General features: G+C 44.1%; 1 protein-coding gene across 1 annotated transcript in view; it reads right to left on the bottom strand.

Annotated features, from left to right (window-relative positions):
* Window positions 1-13277: 13277 nt before the first annotated feature.
* LOC144103429 (brain-specific serine protease 4-like) overlaps window positions 13278-17254 on the bottom strand; it is a 35675-nt gene continuing 31698 nt past the window's right edge. Inside the window, exon 8 of the mRNA XM_077636149.1 lies at window positions 13278-13282. Coding sequence (XP_077492275.1) covers window positions 13278-13282 — 5 coding nt within the window. The remainder of the gene's footprint in view (window positions 13283-17254) is intronic.

Here is a 17254-nt window from a genome sequence, read left to right as displayed (position 1 = left end):
TTGGTCACGTGACCAGTCCCGTGGTTGGTTACGTGGTGTGGGGCGACCACGGTGGAAATGTAAGCACGGCGAAACTGCGAGTTCGTGGCCAATGTAGCTTTGGCTACAAAACCATGAGCCAATAAGGGTAAACACATCCTTTCGATCATCTGCTCAGTTTCGATATGTTGATCCTTACTATTTTTGTTCAAAAAAACGCACCCACGTCAGCACTGCTAAAAATTTCCGAGGCAAACCCACTCCGCTCGCACAGATGTGCAGGCTAATATAATATGTATATTTCAATATCTAATATGTGTGCAGAGCAGCGCAAAGTAGCGACACTAACGCTTTTGAAGATCTTGTTGGCAAGATTTATAAACACAGCCGTCGACGAAAATTCTTTTGCTGTAGCCTGTCACCTGCAAAATATGTAAACAGATTTATTAGGACATTTCTGCATGCTTCTAGATGGCTAGCTTAGTAGTTGAGGATGTGAACCCTAAGCCATACAGATCTTTCAGGCTGTTTAATACGTACATGCATCTTAAGGAATGACCTTTGCTTCAAAATAAAACGCAATGATCCAGGAACATAATGATAGCACTCATGGCCTGCGGAATACTTAGTGGGAAAAGATTGTCAATACATTTAGGCAGCAATTCTTTTTGTGGTACCGGTTTTAGCAATTAATTGCGCAGTCGACAATTATCTAGTTTTCCGAAAATGTTGGGTGTGAATGCTTGTTTCGCTGACGAGACAGCAGATAAATTGTACAAGCATCGCCTTGCCTGGATGTTTGTTGCCTTGGTGTTTACATGAGGAAGTTTTCTCTCGAGATTACCTTTTGCAAGAGGTAATAAAACTTGCTCACGAGTTGATAGCGAGATATGTACTTCATCCCTTTCTGGCGGTTCTGTTCTTGGGGGAGGATATCACGCTATTTCCGTGTACCTTTATGGTTGATAGTTTATGGGGGTTTAACGTCCCAAAGCGGCTCAGGCTATGATAGACGCCGTAGTGAAGGGCTCCGGAACTTTCGACCAACTGGGGTTCTTTAACATGCACTGACATCGCACAGCACACGGGCCTCTAGAATCCCGCCTCCAACGAAATTCGATCGCCGCGGCCGGAATCGAACCCGCGTCTTTCGGGCCAGCAGCAGAGCGCCATAACCACTCAGCCACCGCGGCGGCTTTTCCGTGTACCTGATATAGGGAATAAAAATAAGGGTTATACAATGCGCCTCGCTGCAAACCTGATTTACTTAATTATTTCAAACACCCTCATGGCCCGGCGGGCATTATTGAGGGGAGTGTAACAATGCGTAAAATTACACAGATGACACAAAACTGGAACACGTGTAAGGGTTTCAAGTTTCAAGTTTGTTTTATTTACATTATAGATGTGGGTAGGTCTGGGTAAAAAGTGATCACCGATCACATGAGGGGTCCCGGACCCCGGACCCCGGACAGCACTACAATGGCTCAATGCACTGAGAATTACACATTTCAGCAATTTTGCACCAGCATGGAAAGCTAGAAGGAAAACAGAGAAAAACCGAACGAGACAAATTACAAATAAGCAAGACAGATTTCATGCGGCACTGTAAACCGAAGGGCACACATGTCATGAGCTAGAAACGCAGGCACAAAACTTTTCTTGAAATGATCGAGATTGTCGGTGAGTGCCACATTTGCTGGCAAGTTAGTACAGAAAACATTTATTCAGTGTAATTGTGTGTACGCGCTTCTGAGAAACGGCCGTAATGCTAACAAAATATATAAAACTGCACAAGACACAGAGTGTGTTCCGGTAGCCTGCAGGTCACGTGTAATCATTTGAACCGAGGTTTGACGCCACGACGCGGACTAAGTTTTGTGTTCTTTGCGCGTGCTTGCTTCGCTCCTTCGCGGCCGCGACGGCTTTTTTTTGTTTGATTTATTGGCGTTTAACGTTTCAAAGTATCTCAGGCTATGAGGGACGCCGTTGTGAAGAGTTGCTTAAATTTCAACCAGATAGGATGCTTTAACCAGCATAAATTTGAATAGCACAAAGGAACAAACACAGGAAGAGACACTCAGACAGAAAGAGCGCCAGACATAGCACTGTACACGGGTCCCCAGAATTTCACCACCATCGAAATTCGACCGCCGCTGCCAGTATAAAACCCACGTCTTTCGGGTCAGCTGCCGAGTGCCATAAGCACTGAGCCGCCACGGTGGTTCTGCCCCGTATTATTTGTGTGCCTTGTATTGTGAGTTATTCGGAGGTTCTACATGCTACGACTGCCTTCTACCCTGTAACATCTTGGCGGAGGTGCGAGGTTAGCTTTGTGAAACATTAGCGACCGCCTGTTATTATGAGGGTTGCTAGAATAAAGCGAAACCTTTTTTAACAGGTTCTGTGAGCAGCTGAGCAACGTTGGCGAAGCCTTTCGGGGAATCCGCGAATGTGCGAATGAAATGCTAAAATCTTCAGACGTCGTTGCTTGAACACGGCACACTGAAGTACTTCACCACTTGGAACTTTTTTCACTGCTTGCATATGGTTCAGTTCTAGAACTGCTTCGATCTGAAATTACTTCACTGCTTGGATCCTAGCACTACTTGCAGCGCTTCATTGCTTCGATCTCACGACGCACGAAACAGGATTTGGAAGAGATTAGATAGAATACCTCATGGCGGAAAAGCAAAATAAAGTTACGAAGGTCTACAAGGTGAGACTAATACATGGCTTCAAGTCTATTGAGGTAAACTAAATAGCAGATGCAAGTGAACCATTTCAATCTTCGCAATACGCCGTCCATCATTTGTTGATATGTGGCTGGGGCGTTGCACAAGCCGAGAGGCGTAATTTTACGCTGCTATAGCCCACCTCGCGTTACAAACGCAGTCTTCTCACCGTCCTGGACATACATGGCAGTTTTCCAATAGCCAGATCGTAGTTCTATGGAAGAAAGCAATTTGGCCTCTTAGAGGCACTCTTAAGGCATTGTCGAACCGAGAAAGTGGTTCTACTTTGGTTTTAGTGGTGTTGTTTTTATGGCTGTTATGAACACATAAACGCCATGAATGATCTTTTTCTTGACAAGGATGAGTAGGGAGGCGCACAGACGAAATTTAAGGCGGACCAGTAAAAAAAAATTAATAATGCTGTCCAGCCCGCACCGCTTAGAGCACAACGGGCTTGAGGCCCACAGAGAGATATTAGTGACCACGCTGACCCCGGCACCAGGTAAATACCGAGAAGGCTGGTTAACGTTCTTACAAAACATTTTGTAACCTCCGCACTGAAAACCTGTCCAGAAGATGGGACGCCCGGTATGGCAAGCGGCTAATAGTAGGATCGTCATCAGTGACGATGTGGTGCGCTACAGCTAAAGAAGGAGAATTTCCCGGGCATCATGTATAGAGATTTCCAGCGCTGATTTTGAGCGTGTCTAGATTGGTGAAACAGGCGATTGGTGGCAAAGATTGCCACAGCCCTACACTAATGTCAAAAACAAGCGCGTGGCAACCAGCCCACTGGCTGATCATGCTGTCTCCGAGGGCCACAACATCGACTGGGACGGCACGAAGATAATTGGAAGAAAAGAGCAAGACGACAAGGCTTTACGTGGAATATTTTTATATTTAGACAACAGCAAACACGCTTTATCGCAACGAAGGCTATCTACCCCCGATATACTCCCGCTGCTTACGTCATATCATGAAACCTATATAACCTGCCTTAATTCTTCTTTTTACTTGTGAACAAGGCCCCTTAAGCCGGGGCCGAAACGTCATATTTTAAACGATTGGTAGGCACTTGAAGAATTTTCACCATGGACACACCCGACAAGACGGATTTACGTCGAACCCTGGATTTCATGTCCTGCCTATGTTCATTCATGATTTCAACTCCCCCCAGATATTGATTCGCATTTACTGCCTACCCACGCAGCTCTCTCACTCTATCTTAGCAAGAAACCTGTCATTTTTCTGTGGTTCACTGCACTCTTCGTATTTTCGAACCTTTTATTGTACCACACATAGCCCGACAGCTTTGTAGGGGCAAGATAGTTTAAAAGTTTTCTTTTTGAGCATACTGCAAGGCGCTGTTCGTAAGTTCTGCGTGGATGCCTAAGGGAATAAACCCCATTCTTAGCTCAACCGTTTCTCAAGTGCTCTACGTCTCTGCATTACCTGGCCTAGACATGTGTATGGCCTGGCCTAGATGTACTCCGTTACAACTTTTAGAACCGCACTGCCTATCGTAAAAGGGTCTCTTTCCAGATGTTTGAATATTCCTTTACCTTTCTTCATTTGCGCAGTAGTATTTATGTCATCAATCAGGAACTACAATTCCTCACTATGATACTACAGAAATGACGTCAAAAAATCAGATGTAACTAAGCATTCCTTCACGCCGTCGAATTTTCCAAACCAATCCATTGCTAGACAGACAATGTCACCTCGTCTCACCTCGTCTACCATCGTCAAATCTCGTTCACTGTATTTGTGTTCTACGAAGTAAGCAGCCTTTGATTTCAGGTCAATGCTGCAAAAACTACACTTATGACTAGCTCATACACTAGGACTTAAGAATTCGATTTCTGCAATCGTGGACATAATTAAACGTACTCACTAAGCCTTCTTTTTACAGAGCGTGGCTGGCATTGACTACACTTTAAGGGTATGGTGTTTATTTCTCGTCAGTGTTGATGCATGAACGCATGCAATGCAGTTCGCTACTGTTTCTGCTCGACATACTGACCAAGCCGATCGAGGCTACTCTGTTTTTTCGTCGGTGACAAGTTTTCACTCGCCAGCTGTTCTGCCATGGCCTGGCTGGTTGACCGTCCGAGCCTCGTCGGCATTGCTTATTAGAAAGCCTTTCCCACCACTGAATACCTGCTCATCCTTAGTGCTGCTGTATTCAGTCTAGAGTAACCTCAGAGTTTGTATGAGTGCGACCAACCGGCAAGGAGCCAGGGTCTTCTCTGGCCCAGAATCTTCAGCTTTTAAATGAGCAAAATACCAATTCAAGATGTGAAAAACTAAAAAAAAATTTTAGCGAATTTTAACGGTGTGGTTAAAAGAACTAAAGTTGGTGCAGTAATGCAGATTCAAAAAATAAAACTGCATACGAGGCGAAACTGGCCTCCAACCAATGAAATGGAATCATCACCGCAGTAATCTAAGCCCAAGCACGCTACTAATTCACACGTATCCCTCAAAGATGAGTAATTCTTCACTCAGAAGCAAAACTGATAAAGCACTGGCACATTTCTCACCGTATTTAGTGTTCTCAGAGACCTCAATTATTTCTCTCTGAATCTATATGCAAACACGTGCCAGAATTCTAGCTTTTTTTATAAAACTGCTACTATTTTAATTCATTGCGCGCAATGAAAGGCTCGCCGGTACATCGTAGGTCAATATCTAATTGCGCTCATGCCGTTCCTTACTTACAACTCCCCCCCCCCCCCCCCCTAAAGTTACTCTATTGCATATAGAGCAGCATATAAGACCAAGTCTGTTGACAAATTTGGTGAAAATATTTGATTAGCCATTGTTGATGCTTCTTTTGGCATAGCTCTCGCTTCTTCTGCAGCAGTTTTTCATTTGATCAAGCTTGACAGCCTGTTTAGTACGTCCAAACGCGTCTTCAGAGCATATCTGTGGCCTGTCTTCTCGCTTGAAAATATTTTACACCACTATAAAATGCTTTGTACACGTGGCATTCGGACTGTAGGTATTCGATGTTCTGTCTTGTTTTCTTTTCTATCCTGCAATGGTCTTGCTGTGACACTGGTGATGACTTTTGCTGTGAAGCTTGTTTCTCAAGAATATGCATCTGGCTTTCAAACGACTTTTTTTTTAAAAGAGCAGGCGCATTTGGCCAGCGCTGCTTGAAGAAGTTCTTTCATAGTTCCGCGAATACTTACGTCGTATGGGTGGTTTGGTAGGAAAGTATACTTCTTTGGTGATTGGATTGTGTTTACAGCACGGGTGGCATCCAGAATCGCAGAAGTGCATGTGTACATGAGTGCAGGCAAAGTACAAAGTACAGGAGCGGAATTGTATTTTGCGGCGGCATTTTGCTGGCAGTCGTGAGACCCTTAATTTTGCAGTGAAGAATTGAACAATAATGGAACCAGGTAAACAACCCTGCACTCTGAGGAACCGTCAAATATGAAAACGTAGTCATTTACACACCTCAAGACTTCGAGAACATCCATTCCTGCCAACGTGCTCGCATCCGGTTAGCTATGATAAAAAAGTGCGTATCCCAAAGCAGAGGTGGAATAGAACACCCTAATTAGATACATATTTTTTGCACATAGACTTTTTATTTACAAATATCGCTGCCGAGCTCAAGTGAAACTCAAGGAGGGGATAAAATTTTTGTTACAGTCCAGTAAAATTCTTTGAGCTTATTTTGATCCTCTTGACATTTTCCTCACAAAAAGCTTCTTTGAATTTTATGTCGACGGACTAATGAAGATTTTCGATATCCATTGAACACTCTGAAGTGGCAGATTTGAGCCCTTGGAGATCGCTGGCGGCTGCTGCTTTACTTTTATGTAGAAGAGACTCCTGAACTGCCTGGAGCTTTAGCACTAGCGAGATACAAATTATGACTGTAGCTTGGCCCCTTATATATCCTCCATTCGCTGAAGGGCATTTTGGTTGATGGTTTTTTACCCGAAATGCGCACCTTCACACAGACACTCTTCGACTTTTCTGCCTCATTTTTCAATGTGTTAGAACAACACACAGCTGCAGAATTTTGCTCAAGGCGGCTTGCACTTTGTTGCAGAATGAAGTTAAGATATTACCACGAATCCTACTTCCTTATCAGCCTGAAGCACAACTGCAGATCTCTGCAGTATCACATTCGCTGTGTTATTCACGCCAAGCTTTCTATGCTGGCCAGTGTCCGCAGGGGGCAATCCAAACTACCAGTAAACACCAGCGCCATGCTGAGTACACAAGCTGTATCGGCCATTGGTCTTACAGCTGCTAGTAGTTGTGGCTTGTCACGAATGGGCTCATAAGTGGACTCAATGGTTTTTCGTAAATTTGCTCAAAGATCCCGGGGCAGTGAGACTTGCCTCTAAACATCCACCGTTCCCGCAGATTCGCGCTTACTTTTTGGGAGGTTGGTAGGTGACCGACTATTAGCTGCCGGTGAAACAATTTTAACTCTGCAACGAAGCATTTACTCATGGAGCCAACGGGCTTGGCTTGATAGTTCAGAGCATTCTTTAAAGCGCTCTTCAACTCTTTTCTCAAGCAGGGTAGCCGCATTCAAGTATACTTAGGTTGAACAACTTGCACATGCATCTCACATGCGTCAATGAGGAATGGAGAAATGAAATCAACGTCCAAACTCCACCGGGCTTCTTTCTTTTTAACGCAATACATCAGGAATCTCGCATGGCAGACGGCGCGGGTGATGTGATTGACACAGCGCATGGCTTGGTCACTAATATTTTGTGCGCATAGGAGAGGGGCAGTACAGTAAAAAAGACGGAGGAGACATGACTCCTCACGTGTGAAAAAGGTGAATGCCCGCCGGCTCACTTTGAGAACGCAGTCACCGCGCGCTGCGGCGTGATGGAAGCTGATGCCATGCCACTGGCGATTCGATCTCCGCATGTCTTACGTATCCCCTGCCGCAACACCGCAACATTTCGTCTAAATATGTCACTAACCTCGTGACGGAAATCGCCGCCTTACTTTTTTTTTTATTTCTTTATTTCCAGAAGACAACTGGATGGTCTCTTGGGCTAAAAGCTACACAAAAGCTTGACGAGGCCCAAGAGACCATTACAAGGCAGCAGCGTAAAGAATAGAAACATAATAGATGAATAGTACATAGGTAGACAGTAATAGGGAAATAATAAAACAGTTACTGTGACAGGTAATAATGATGTCAATCACATAAAGCTACCAGTAATGAACTGAAACCAAAATAAAACAACTGAAAAGCACATACACGGAAACAACAAACAAAAATTAATGCATCACAACTGCACAAAACAGGAATGTAATTGTTTTTGTTCAAGCCCACTGTGTGTCTATATTTGTTTAGTATTGTAGGGAGGTTATGGGTAAGTGACTGATATTTATAAAACGTACGAAAATGAGGAACTGCCCACGTATCAACATTTCTTGTTTGCACGCTAATATTTCGTCGCTCTAAGGATGCCAAGGACTTTAGAAGGTTAGTAACTTCAGGGGAGGAAAAGTAGATTGACTGTAATAGGCGAAATTCATACAACTTGTCTACACTTATGATATTGAATGATTCAAATGCACCCTTTGTAGTTTCCATGGGCTCAATATTTGCTATGTAACGGATGATTTTTTTCTGTAAAACCAGGAGTTTATTTAAATTGGTTTTTGTGGTTGTGCACCAAACTAGACTGCAGTATCTTAAATGAGAGTTAAACAAAGCATGATATACTTGAAGTTTTATCTTGGGTGGAAGTACAGTACGACAGCGCGATATAACTCCTGTAATCGAGGAAAGTTTTTTACGAAGGTGATCAGTGTGAGCATCCCAGGTTAGATGTGAGGAAAAATGTACACCTAATATTTTATGGTTGTCAACGATTTCAATTTCTTGGTGCTCATAGGTTATAGTGTGATTTATTTCAACTAATTTGTTTTTAGCGCAAAATATAATAGCTTTAGTTTTAGTGCAATTGATTTGAAGTCTGTTTAACTTGGACCATGTGGATAGCTTAGCTGAAAATTCATTACATTGCATGATTAAACCATCAGCATTTGGGCCAGAAATAAGAATAGTGTTATCATCAGCATATATCACTAGTTTTACTGTATTATCAATATTCACCAAGTCATTAACGTATGTATTGAACAACATGTATTGGACCTGCGTTCCTCATCAAGAGTATGAGGAGACAGCTAACGGGTTAATGCCCATATATACAGAATTAGTCTTGTTCCACCTATTATTCACAGATCCCTCGGAGTCCTCATATAACACCTGGCAGAGTAGTTCAGCCTATAAGCAATGCGGCACTGCCATGGAATGGCAAGTATTGCCGGCGGTGGAATTTGTGCGATCCAGTAAGCTGCTCTCGAGAAACTTCACGCGACGAATCGTTAATTTAACCTCCACATCACAGGCTACATATGGACGCAATATTTTATGCCTATTATAGAGTGTCATCACACACACACGCACGCAATGTTTAGCTTAACGGGACAAGTAAGACTTACGGCTTATAAATGAAACTTGTACCACCTAGAAGAAAGGTACTGAAGAGTTCCCGCTTCTTAGGCATTACAACAAAAATCTCTAGCAGTTTTTTTTAAACTAAACAGTGCTGAAGTGTTCGCTCAACGCATGAAAAATTTGTTTTCGCTCATCCGGGCCCTGTCGCCACTAACTACATAAAAAAATGAAACACATCGGCCAAACGCCTGTTATTATAAACGTCTATTTGCGCTCCTCGTCAGTTTCGCGCGAGGTGCCACCACACCATTTCCTTCTAAAGTAAGCTGCACTCGAGCAAAGACCTGCAAAATGTTTTCAGATTAAAGGCACTTTCTAGATAACCTTACTCACACGGTCTACGCGTTGGTCCTATCCATCATTCGGTCCTCTCCTGCCCAAACTTTGCTGACAACTGCTAGAAGAGCGTGCACGCTGACGATGAGATTTCTACTACTCTGCCTGCTTGCAGCGTTTTTCCCCCTTCACACATGCGCACAAAATAGAGGGAGAACGCACCGCATAAGGACACGATCACCACCTCTTCAAATCAGATGGTTACCTTTCCTAGCAGAATGCTAGAAAAAGCGTGGAATTCGCACTGTCAGTGGGCTCGCCTTGGACGTGAGCCATGGACGCCACTAGACGCAGACATGCACTCATCCCTGACATAATCATCGTAATGATCAGCCTGACTACGCATATTGCAGGCAAAGGCCTAATTTATGTGTCTGCCATTAACCCTGCCCTTTGCTAGGTGCGCCAACCGTATACTTGAAAACTACTTAATCTCACCCTCCCACCTTTCTACCAGCCACCTGCTGCGCTTGCATTTTCTTGAAATCCACTCCGTTACTTTTAAGGACAAGCAGCTATTTTGCCTTCGTATTACATGTCCTGCCCAAGCCCATTTATTCCTCTTGATTGCAACTAGGTTGTCATTAACCCGCGTTTGATCTCTCACTCTCTCCTCCCACTTCCAGTCTCTCAACGTTACACCCATGATTTTTCTTTCCATAGCTCGCTAAGTTATCTTGACCTCAGCTGAACCCTTTTCGTTAGCCTCCACGTTTCTGCCCCATAGTTGAGCACCGGTGTTATACACGTGTTTTCTCTTCAGGGATATTGCTAAATTGCCATTCATGATCTGAGAGAACCTGCCATTTCGCTCCGCCCCATTCTTATTCTCCTAGTTATTTCCCTCTCATGATTCCGATGACCGGTCACTACCTGCTCTGAGTAGACGTAATCTTTTCCCACTTACAGCACACCGTTACCAATTGTGAATCGCTGTTCCTTAACTAGTCGTTTAAACACTACTTTGGGTTTGTGCACGTTAGTTTTAGGCTCACCATTCTGCTCTGCCTATCTCATTGGTCATGCTTCTGAAGTTCATCTCCAGAATGACTCATCAAGGTAGTGTCATTATCAAATCGCAGATTAATTAGGCGTCCTCTATTAACTCTTCTCCCCAAACGGTATAGTCAAGGTTGATCTCACTATACTCCAGGCGTCTCCTCCTACTTTTTATCGAGGTGTACAGACCTCTGCGATTTACCTGAACCTCTTCACGGGTGCATATACAGATATAAACAGGAGCACATGGTGCATCGGCGCAGGACAACTTCCCCATTTCCTTAAGTCCCACCACTATGAGGCAACCTCGTGACAAGCCATGGGAAGTGATGGCGTGTTCTGACGTCCGTGCATGCCTTTTTGTTGCCTTCGGTCTTTCTCCTAACATCTAACGATATGTGCACACAAGGCCTCCCTCCGATTCACGGCTCAACCCGACTGGCTTGTCCCTCTCCTTCGACACCATAACTTCGAGCAGCAAGACGTGGACTTCAGGGGAAAACCCTTACAGTGGGTAGCGGTACCGTCCGGACCGGCCACAACATATGTGACGCTTACATAACATCAGGCGCCATTGGGCAGATAGTCATGAGAAAAAGAAATGAGAGGTGCAACATAAATAAAGAAGACAGTAGAGTCTACAAAAGAAGAAGCAATAGTTACTGATATTGTAGCCAAGTCCAAGAAGAAAATGGCGCGTGCAGTTCAAGTAATGCGAAGGCTAGATAACGGATGGTCTTTAAACGGGAGTGGATTTCATGGGAAGGCAACATAGCAGGGACCGGCAGAAAGTCATAAGCGCGTAAGAGATTACGGATATTTCAGCAATACGTGGGGCGCAGCAGCACAACATTGAGTTTATTCGACAGACATGATTGAAGACTTTGTTTTATGCGAGTGTAATCAGGCTGCTGATAAATGAGACCATGATATATTTTATCCGTGCACAAAAGGGCGTTAATGCACGACTGCATCGAGTAAACTGAGAAGTCCTCCCAATAACTGCAAGCTGTTAAGGGTACACCTATATACAAGACAAAGATCTATGAGACAGGTCTGAGCAACCTGCTGCTCCATATCTTGTGCCAGGTCTCTGTCCATCAATCCCGCTCTCTCTTGCTCCGAACGCCCGTTACGGTGCTAGGATGCGGCATCTTCCCTGAGAGAAAAAGAATTAGCTCGCACTTTACTGTTATTTCTGCCGCGCCACTACGGCGCTAATCGTCGTACCACTCCATCCAACTAGACCGCCTACTCCTGTCTACTATCATTATCATTTTCTGCACAAGGCCAAGCACGCAATACCATCCCTGCAGTGACGCATGCATCCGCAGCACTCTTACACGAGACCCTCTCTAGCAGCCTTCAGGTTTACACCAACGGCTTGGTTTACAAAGTACAGCCGACTGGACTTTCCTGGGGGTTTGACGACTGGAAAACTCGTACGAATATGCGATGTGACAGACGTTCTGCAGATATTCCGGCCGACCGACCAGTACTTTTTGTATGCGACTCCCAATCCGCACAAGAAAATGTCTAGTGGCAAGAATACAACTTCACAGCGCCCACACACTTAGGCTCTGTAGAGAGACGTAGTCTGCCCCGATCTGAGGGTACCCCTTCGTTCTCTTTCCCACTCGGTAAACCAACGCTCGCCGTCCCCGAATACTGAGTTGTGCTGCCCTAGACGAAGTCATGCCGGTGATAATATCTGAAGTAACGATTAGCCACAATAACAAACACACCATCTCGTGGTCATTTCCACGTGAAGTGAGAGAAACCTGTAGCGAAGCAGGAAGCAGTTACATATAGTGCATATGGCGCCAACGTTTCTCACATTTTAACGAGTTTCTCTGCACAGTGAGAACATGAAATCTTCCTATGCCGACATGACTTTTTCTCTTTCTATGCCGAAATTATTTATTGAGTACTGCTTACTAAACTCAGTCAGAGACTGATGCAGAGTTTCATTCATTGCTAGATTTGAACTAAAATCCTTTGAAACGTGTTGCGTGTGCCTCCTTTATGGAAGGCACTGAATCGTACTCAACAGTACGTCTGCGTTCATGTGAGATCTTTCGAAAACGAAGTATTGCTAATTATCACAAAATCTTTTTTAGTGCATTTTTTCATGAGAACGCTACATAAGGGGCTCGGAGTACACTCTTATTTTATGCTTATTATATGCAATATTTAGGAACACCGCATATGCGGAATTGGCTGCAGGTTGACTGTTATTCCCTGCTGGCCCTGAAATGATAAAGACAAGCTCTGCCCTGGGCTCGAATGATGCTTTAATTCAGAAAATCCCTTTGCTTGATTCAACAATCCGTGTGGCAGCACTGAGTGGAGTTTGAGTACACTTTCTTGCTCATCCTCGAATTGGTTCAGGGTCTGTGAAGTTGGGCAGATGACCAATATCACCATTCTGTGGTGGCGGTGGCAACTCTTGTGGTCTGTTTGGTTTTCCGGGTGGTGGTTTTGGTTGACTTGGTGCTGTGTCGTTCTTTTTTGGATTCATGCCCTTCCCCAGTCTGTGATATCTGCTAAAATAGCTAAGCACGTCCTTAATCCATTCGAAGTAATAGTCCACACGGGCGTGGGCACTCGGCATGGTTAGAGAGGGTTTACAGCTTAACGGAAATGAGATAACGCCAATTTGTGTGGCGCGTCCTTTTTTTACGATGAGTACAGGTCCACCACCGTCACCCTGCAAAAAACAATAGGAGAGAGGAACTAAGTTGCCTATTTCTTCACTGAACTCAAAGTGGCGATACTTTGAACAATGCCTTAAATTCTATACTGGAGATGAAACTTTGCACTGGAAATCATACCCATTTTCCACACAGGACATTATGCTGCCCGCCAAAACATACTGCGCTCAATATTCCCTGAAAACACCTGGAAATAAAACAGTGAATATTTTATGGAACGCTTACGCCTATGATCATTTATAGTTTCACATGCGTATAGCTGAAGCATTTTGAGCCTCCTCGAGCTGGCTTTCTGGTATTTAAAATTAGGGATGTTTATTTGAAATGTAGGGGACCCATTCTGACTAAGAACTATCGCGTCACACGAAACATCGTGCAATTGAGGCTAATACTTTCCACCCTCACATAAACTGAAACTGGATTGAAAACTTCTTGTTTTATTGGAAAAGGCTAATCCTTCTACGGTGTTGGTGTGAAAGCTACTGCCACTGCATCAATACATTGTATTGCGCCGCTACCATAAATGAGAATTATACATTCAACTACGCTGACTCACTGCTCCGCAAAAATGTATATAATTCACTTTATCTGGCAGAGTTGTTCAGGAAGCTCATCTGCATCACCTGTCGTCATTAAGTGTAAGAATTTCTCGTGAATAATAATAATATTAATTGTTAATATAATTGGTCTAGGGGGAAACGAAATGGCGCAGTATCTGTCTGATGTATCGTTGGACACCTGAACCGCGCAGTAAGGGAAGGGAATGATGGAGGGAGTAAAGAAGAAATGAAAAGAGGTGCCGTAGTGGACGGCTCCGGAATAATTTCGACCACCTGGGGATTTTTAACGTGCACTGACATCGCACAGCACACGGGCACCTTAGCGTTTTGCCTCCACAAAAACGCACCCGACCGCGGTGGCTGCGCCGTTTGCTGTGCGATGTCAGTGCACGTTAAATATCCCCAGGTGGTGGAAATTATTCCGGAGCCCTCCAGTACGAAACCTCTCTTTTCCTTTCTTCTTTCACTCACTTCTTTATCCCTTCCCTTACGGCGTGGTTCAAAACGCAAACACGAACTTATTCAGTTTGCAGGGGATGCACCTCGCTACATTGCAGGTTTACCGTTCTTGGATTGAATTGTTTTAGGGCCTTTAGTTCTTACTACTCGCATTCGAAAGTTTCTTGTCCGTCCGAGATTTCAAGATGGCGGCTGAAAATATAAGGCCAGCAAAATGCGAACCTCAAAATCTGACCCCCCATCACGCGACCGCGAGCGCGCAATCGTCGGGACGCCATGGAGTGCGGTTTACCCCTTATGATAGCGTTCCTCTATTTGAGCGGGTGCACAGACAGGGGTCACATGGGGTTGCCATTGGGGACAAAATTTTGACCCCCAGCTAGGCGCAGAAGGTTAGGAGTGAAGGCAAAAGAATAGTCACAGCCTGGCGCACAAACTAGTTAATTGAGGTGAAGCCTGGTATGTGTGAGGAACTTGTACCTACGACCTTTGGTCCTTGCAACCGTAATTATGGGCGACCCACTGAGGGCCGTGGTGGGAGAACCAGTGGTCGCAGAGGGATGCGAGTGGCACCAAACAAACCGTCATTTCGTGATGTAAATGTTATTTGGATCTTTTGAAATCATAAGAAACGGTCGTCCTTTCATTTCGCATTTGCGAATTATTGGATTAATTTTTCCTAACTGTTAGCGAACCATTCTGTTATCCGCTTCATGAACAGTGTGAATAGAGAAGTTATAGACAGTCTCGAAAACACCTACCAGTGCTGTTTTCGTCAAAAAAATGATTACAGTAGGGTTATGTGCTAGCGTTCAAGCAACGCTGTTTTCAGACTAGATTCTGGCTAACATCTTTACCGCAGAGCACGGGCGAAGCCTCATTGGCAAGAGCGGTCCAAAAACAAGCGTATTGTGCTCTCCGAGACGCGACTGGAGAAGTTGAATTGGCCGCATTGTTACTTGCAGATCTTTATTTATTGAGCGAGTTATGGCTTAGAACGGCTAAAAAACTAACTTACCTAAATGGCAGCTTTGAGCAAAAGTTGCAAAATAGTCTGATACTTCCATATTCTCTGATTGTTCCTCAGGCCTATAAAAATGTTATGTAATCAATATTCTTTGGATTACAGGCGCGACAACAGACAGACCACAAGGTAGATAAACGGGACGGAGCGCACTCAAAACTGATTTATTCAAAGGCACGACAAACATATATATACCAGCTGACACGCAAGGAATACTATCATGTTCCAATCTGATATGACAGCGAACGCGTGAACAAATCGTTCTCTGCCCTATACAACGATATGGACGTGTCGCTGACACACATGCTTCTTTTCTTAGCAATAAAGAATGCTTCGATTAAATCCCTGGCTTTTGTGTCTTTACTTCTTGATAAAATTCGCACACCAGAAAAACATGGCTCACAAGAGCGTGACGGGCAAGACCTTATATGCTTAGGCAAATTTGGCCCTTCCTTATTTTGCTCCACATTTCTTTCATGTTCCCTGCTTTATTGCTAAGAAAAGAAGCATGTGTGTCAGCGACACGTCCATATCGTTGTATAGGGCAGAGAACGATTTTTTCACGCGTTCGCTGTCATATCAGATTGGAACATGATAGTATTCCTTGCGTGTCAGCTGGTATATATATGTTTGTCGTGCCTTTGAATAAATCAGTTGTGAGTGGCGCTCCGTCCCGTTTATCTACCTTGTGGTCTGTCTGTTGTCGCGCCTGTAATCCAAAGATGTACCAACTTGCCCAGCAAGACGTTCTTTTAATCAATATTCGCTAAGTAATAAAGTTTGTAGAATGAAAAAAATGTAAGACTAGGCCAGGCGACACTCAAGAGATCTCGGTTTATTCCACTGGATTAGAGAACTTCTTTTGTTGCTTAGTTACATTTACTGAGACGCCTGGTATACTATTCTCAGGCTACTCCGTGTTTGTCGCTCCTTTTAGCGCCTTCATCTCTTCCTAAAGGAACGGTTCATGTGGTCAAGCAAAACTGCCCACTGCCGGATTCATTTTTATATCAAAACCTTCTTTACTGCTGCCATGGAGGAAAGAGGTGCTGAAATGCGGTAGGGGGAGCGAAGTATTGTGTGCCTACCAAGCAATTGTAAAATTTGTGAGGCCATCTTAGCGGTGCCTGAATCTGCGCGAGTATGCTGGCACGTAAAAGTGCCATCTAGTGCTCAAAAACCAATGCTCATCACACGGTTGCCTTCATTTAGACCTCCAGCACGCGGAGAAGTGCCACTTCAGTGGACAGGACTACAACTAGCAATGAATTCGTTCTGTGTAAACAAAGGCAGTCATTTTATTCCATTTATTAGGCACGTAAATCCTTTTGCTCATATGCCCAGAAAACTGAAGCGATGGAATCTGGAAATTTCAGTGAACCGGAGGTATAACATGAAGGTGATCTTATAAACTTTCTGAATTTTTGTGAGCAGATGGTACCCAGGAGAAACGATTTAGAGCTTTGAAGGACTCAAGCCTACGGATAGGTGACGACAGCATCTTGGCTTTACAACATCTGAGAGCAATCTTCCAAGGCTGTTTTTTTAGACTAATAATTAATAATTAAGCACATTTGAGAAGAAAACGGAAGGAATATACAATAACATTGACGTTGGCAGGAGAGTATTGGCAATGCATCATTTTAAGAACGTTTAAAGTTGGCAAGCGTCTTCCACACAGGCATCATTTGGCTATCAGAGTCTATTTGTTGGACATTTGTATTTAGAAATGAGTTTTAAGAGCGTTAGCTCTTACTCATCACGTTTCGAGATTTCGTAGGGTCTGCTACCACACTTGATCACAACGCCATCTGTGGCAGGAACTACTCATATCGTTTCGAGATTTCGTGAGGTCTCCTACCACCCTGAGATCAAAGCGCCATCTGTGGCTGCAACTAGAAGACTGCGCATCTCGCACTGAGACT

The sequence above is a fragment of the Amblyomma americanum genome, chromosome 9 (assembly GCF_052857255.1).
Source record: "Amblyomma americanum isolate KBUSLIRL-KWMA chromosome 9, ASM5285725v1, whole genome shotgun sequence".
Lineage (NCBI taxonomy): Eukaryota > Metazoa > Arthropoda > Arachnida > Ixodida > Ixodidae > Amblyomma > Amblyomma americanum.
This window is presented reverse-complemented; position numbering and strand designations above follow the sequence as displayed.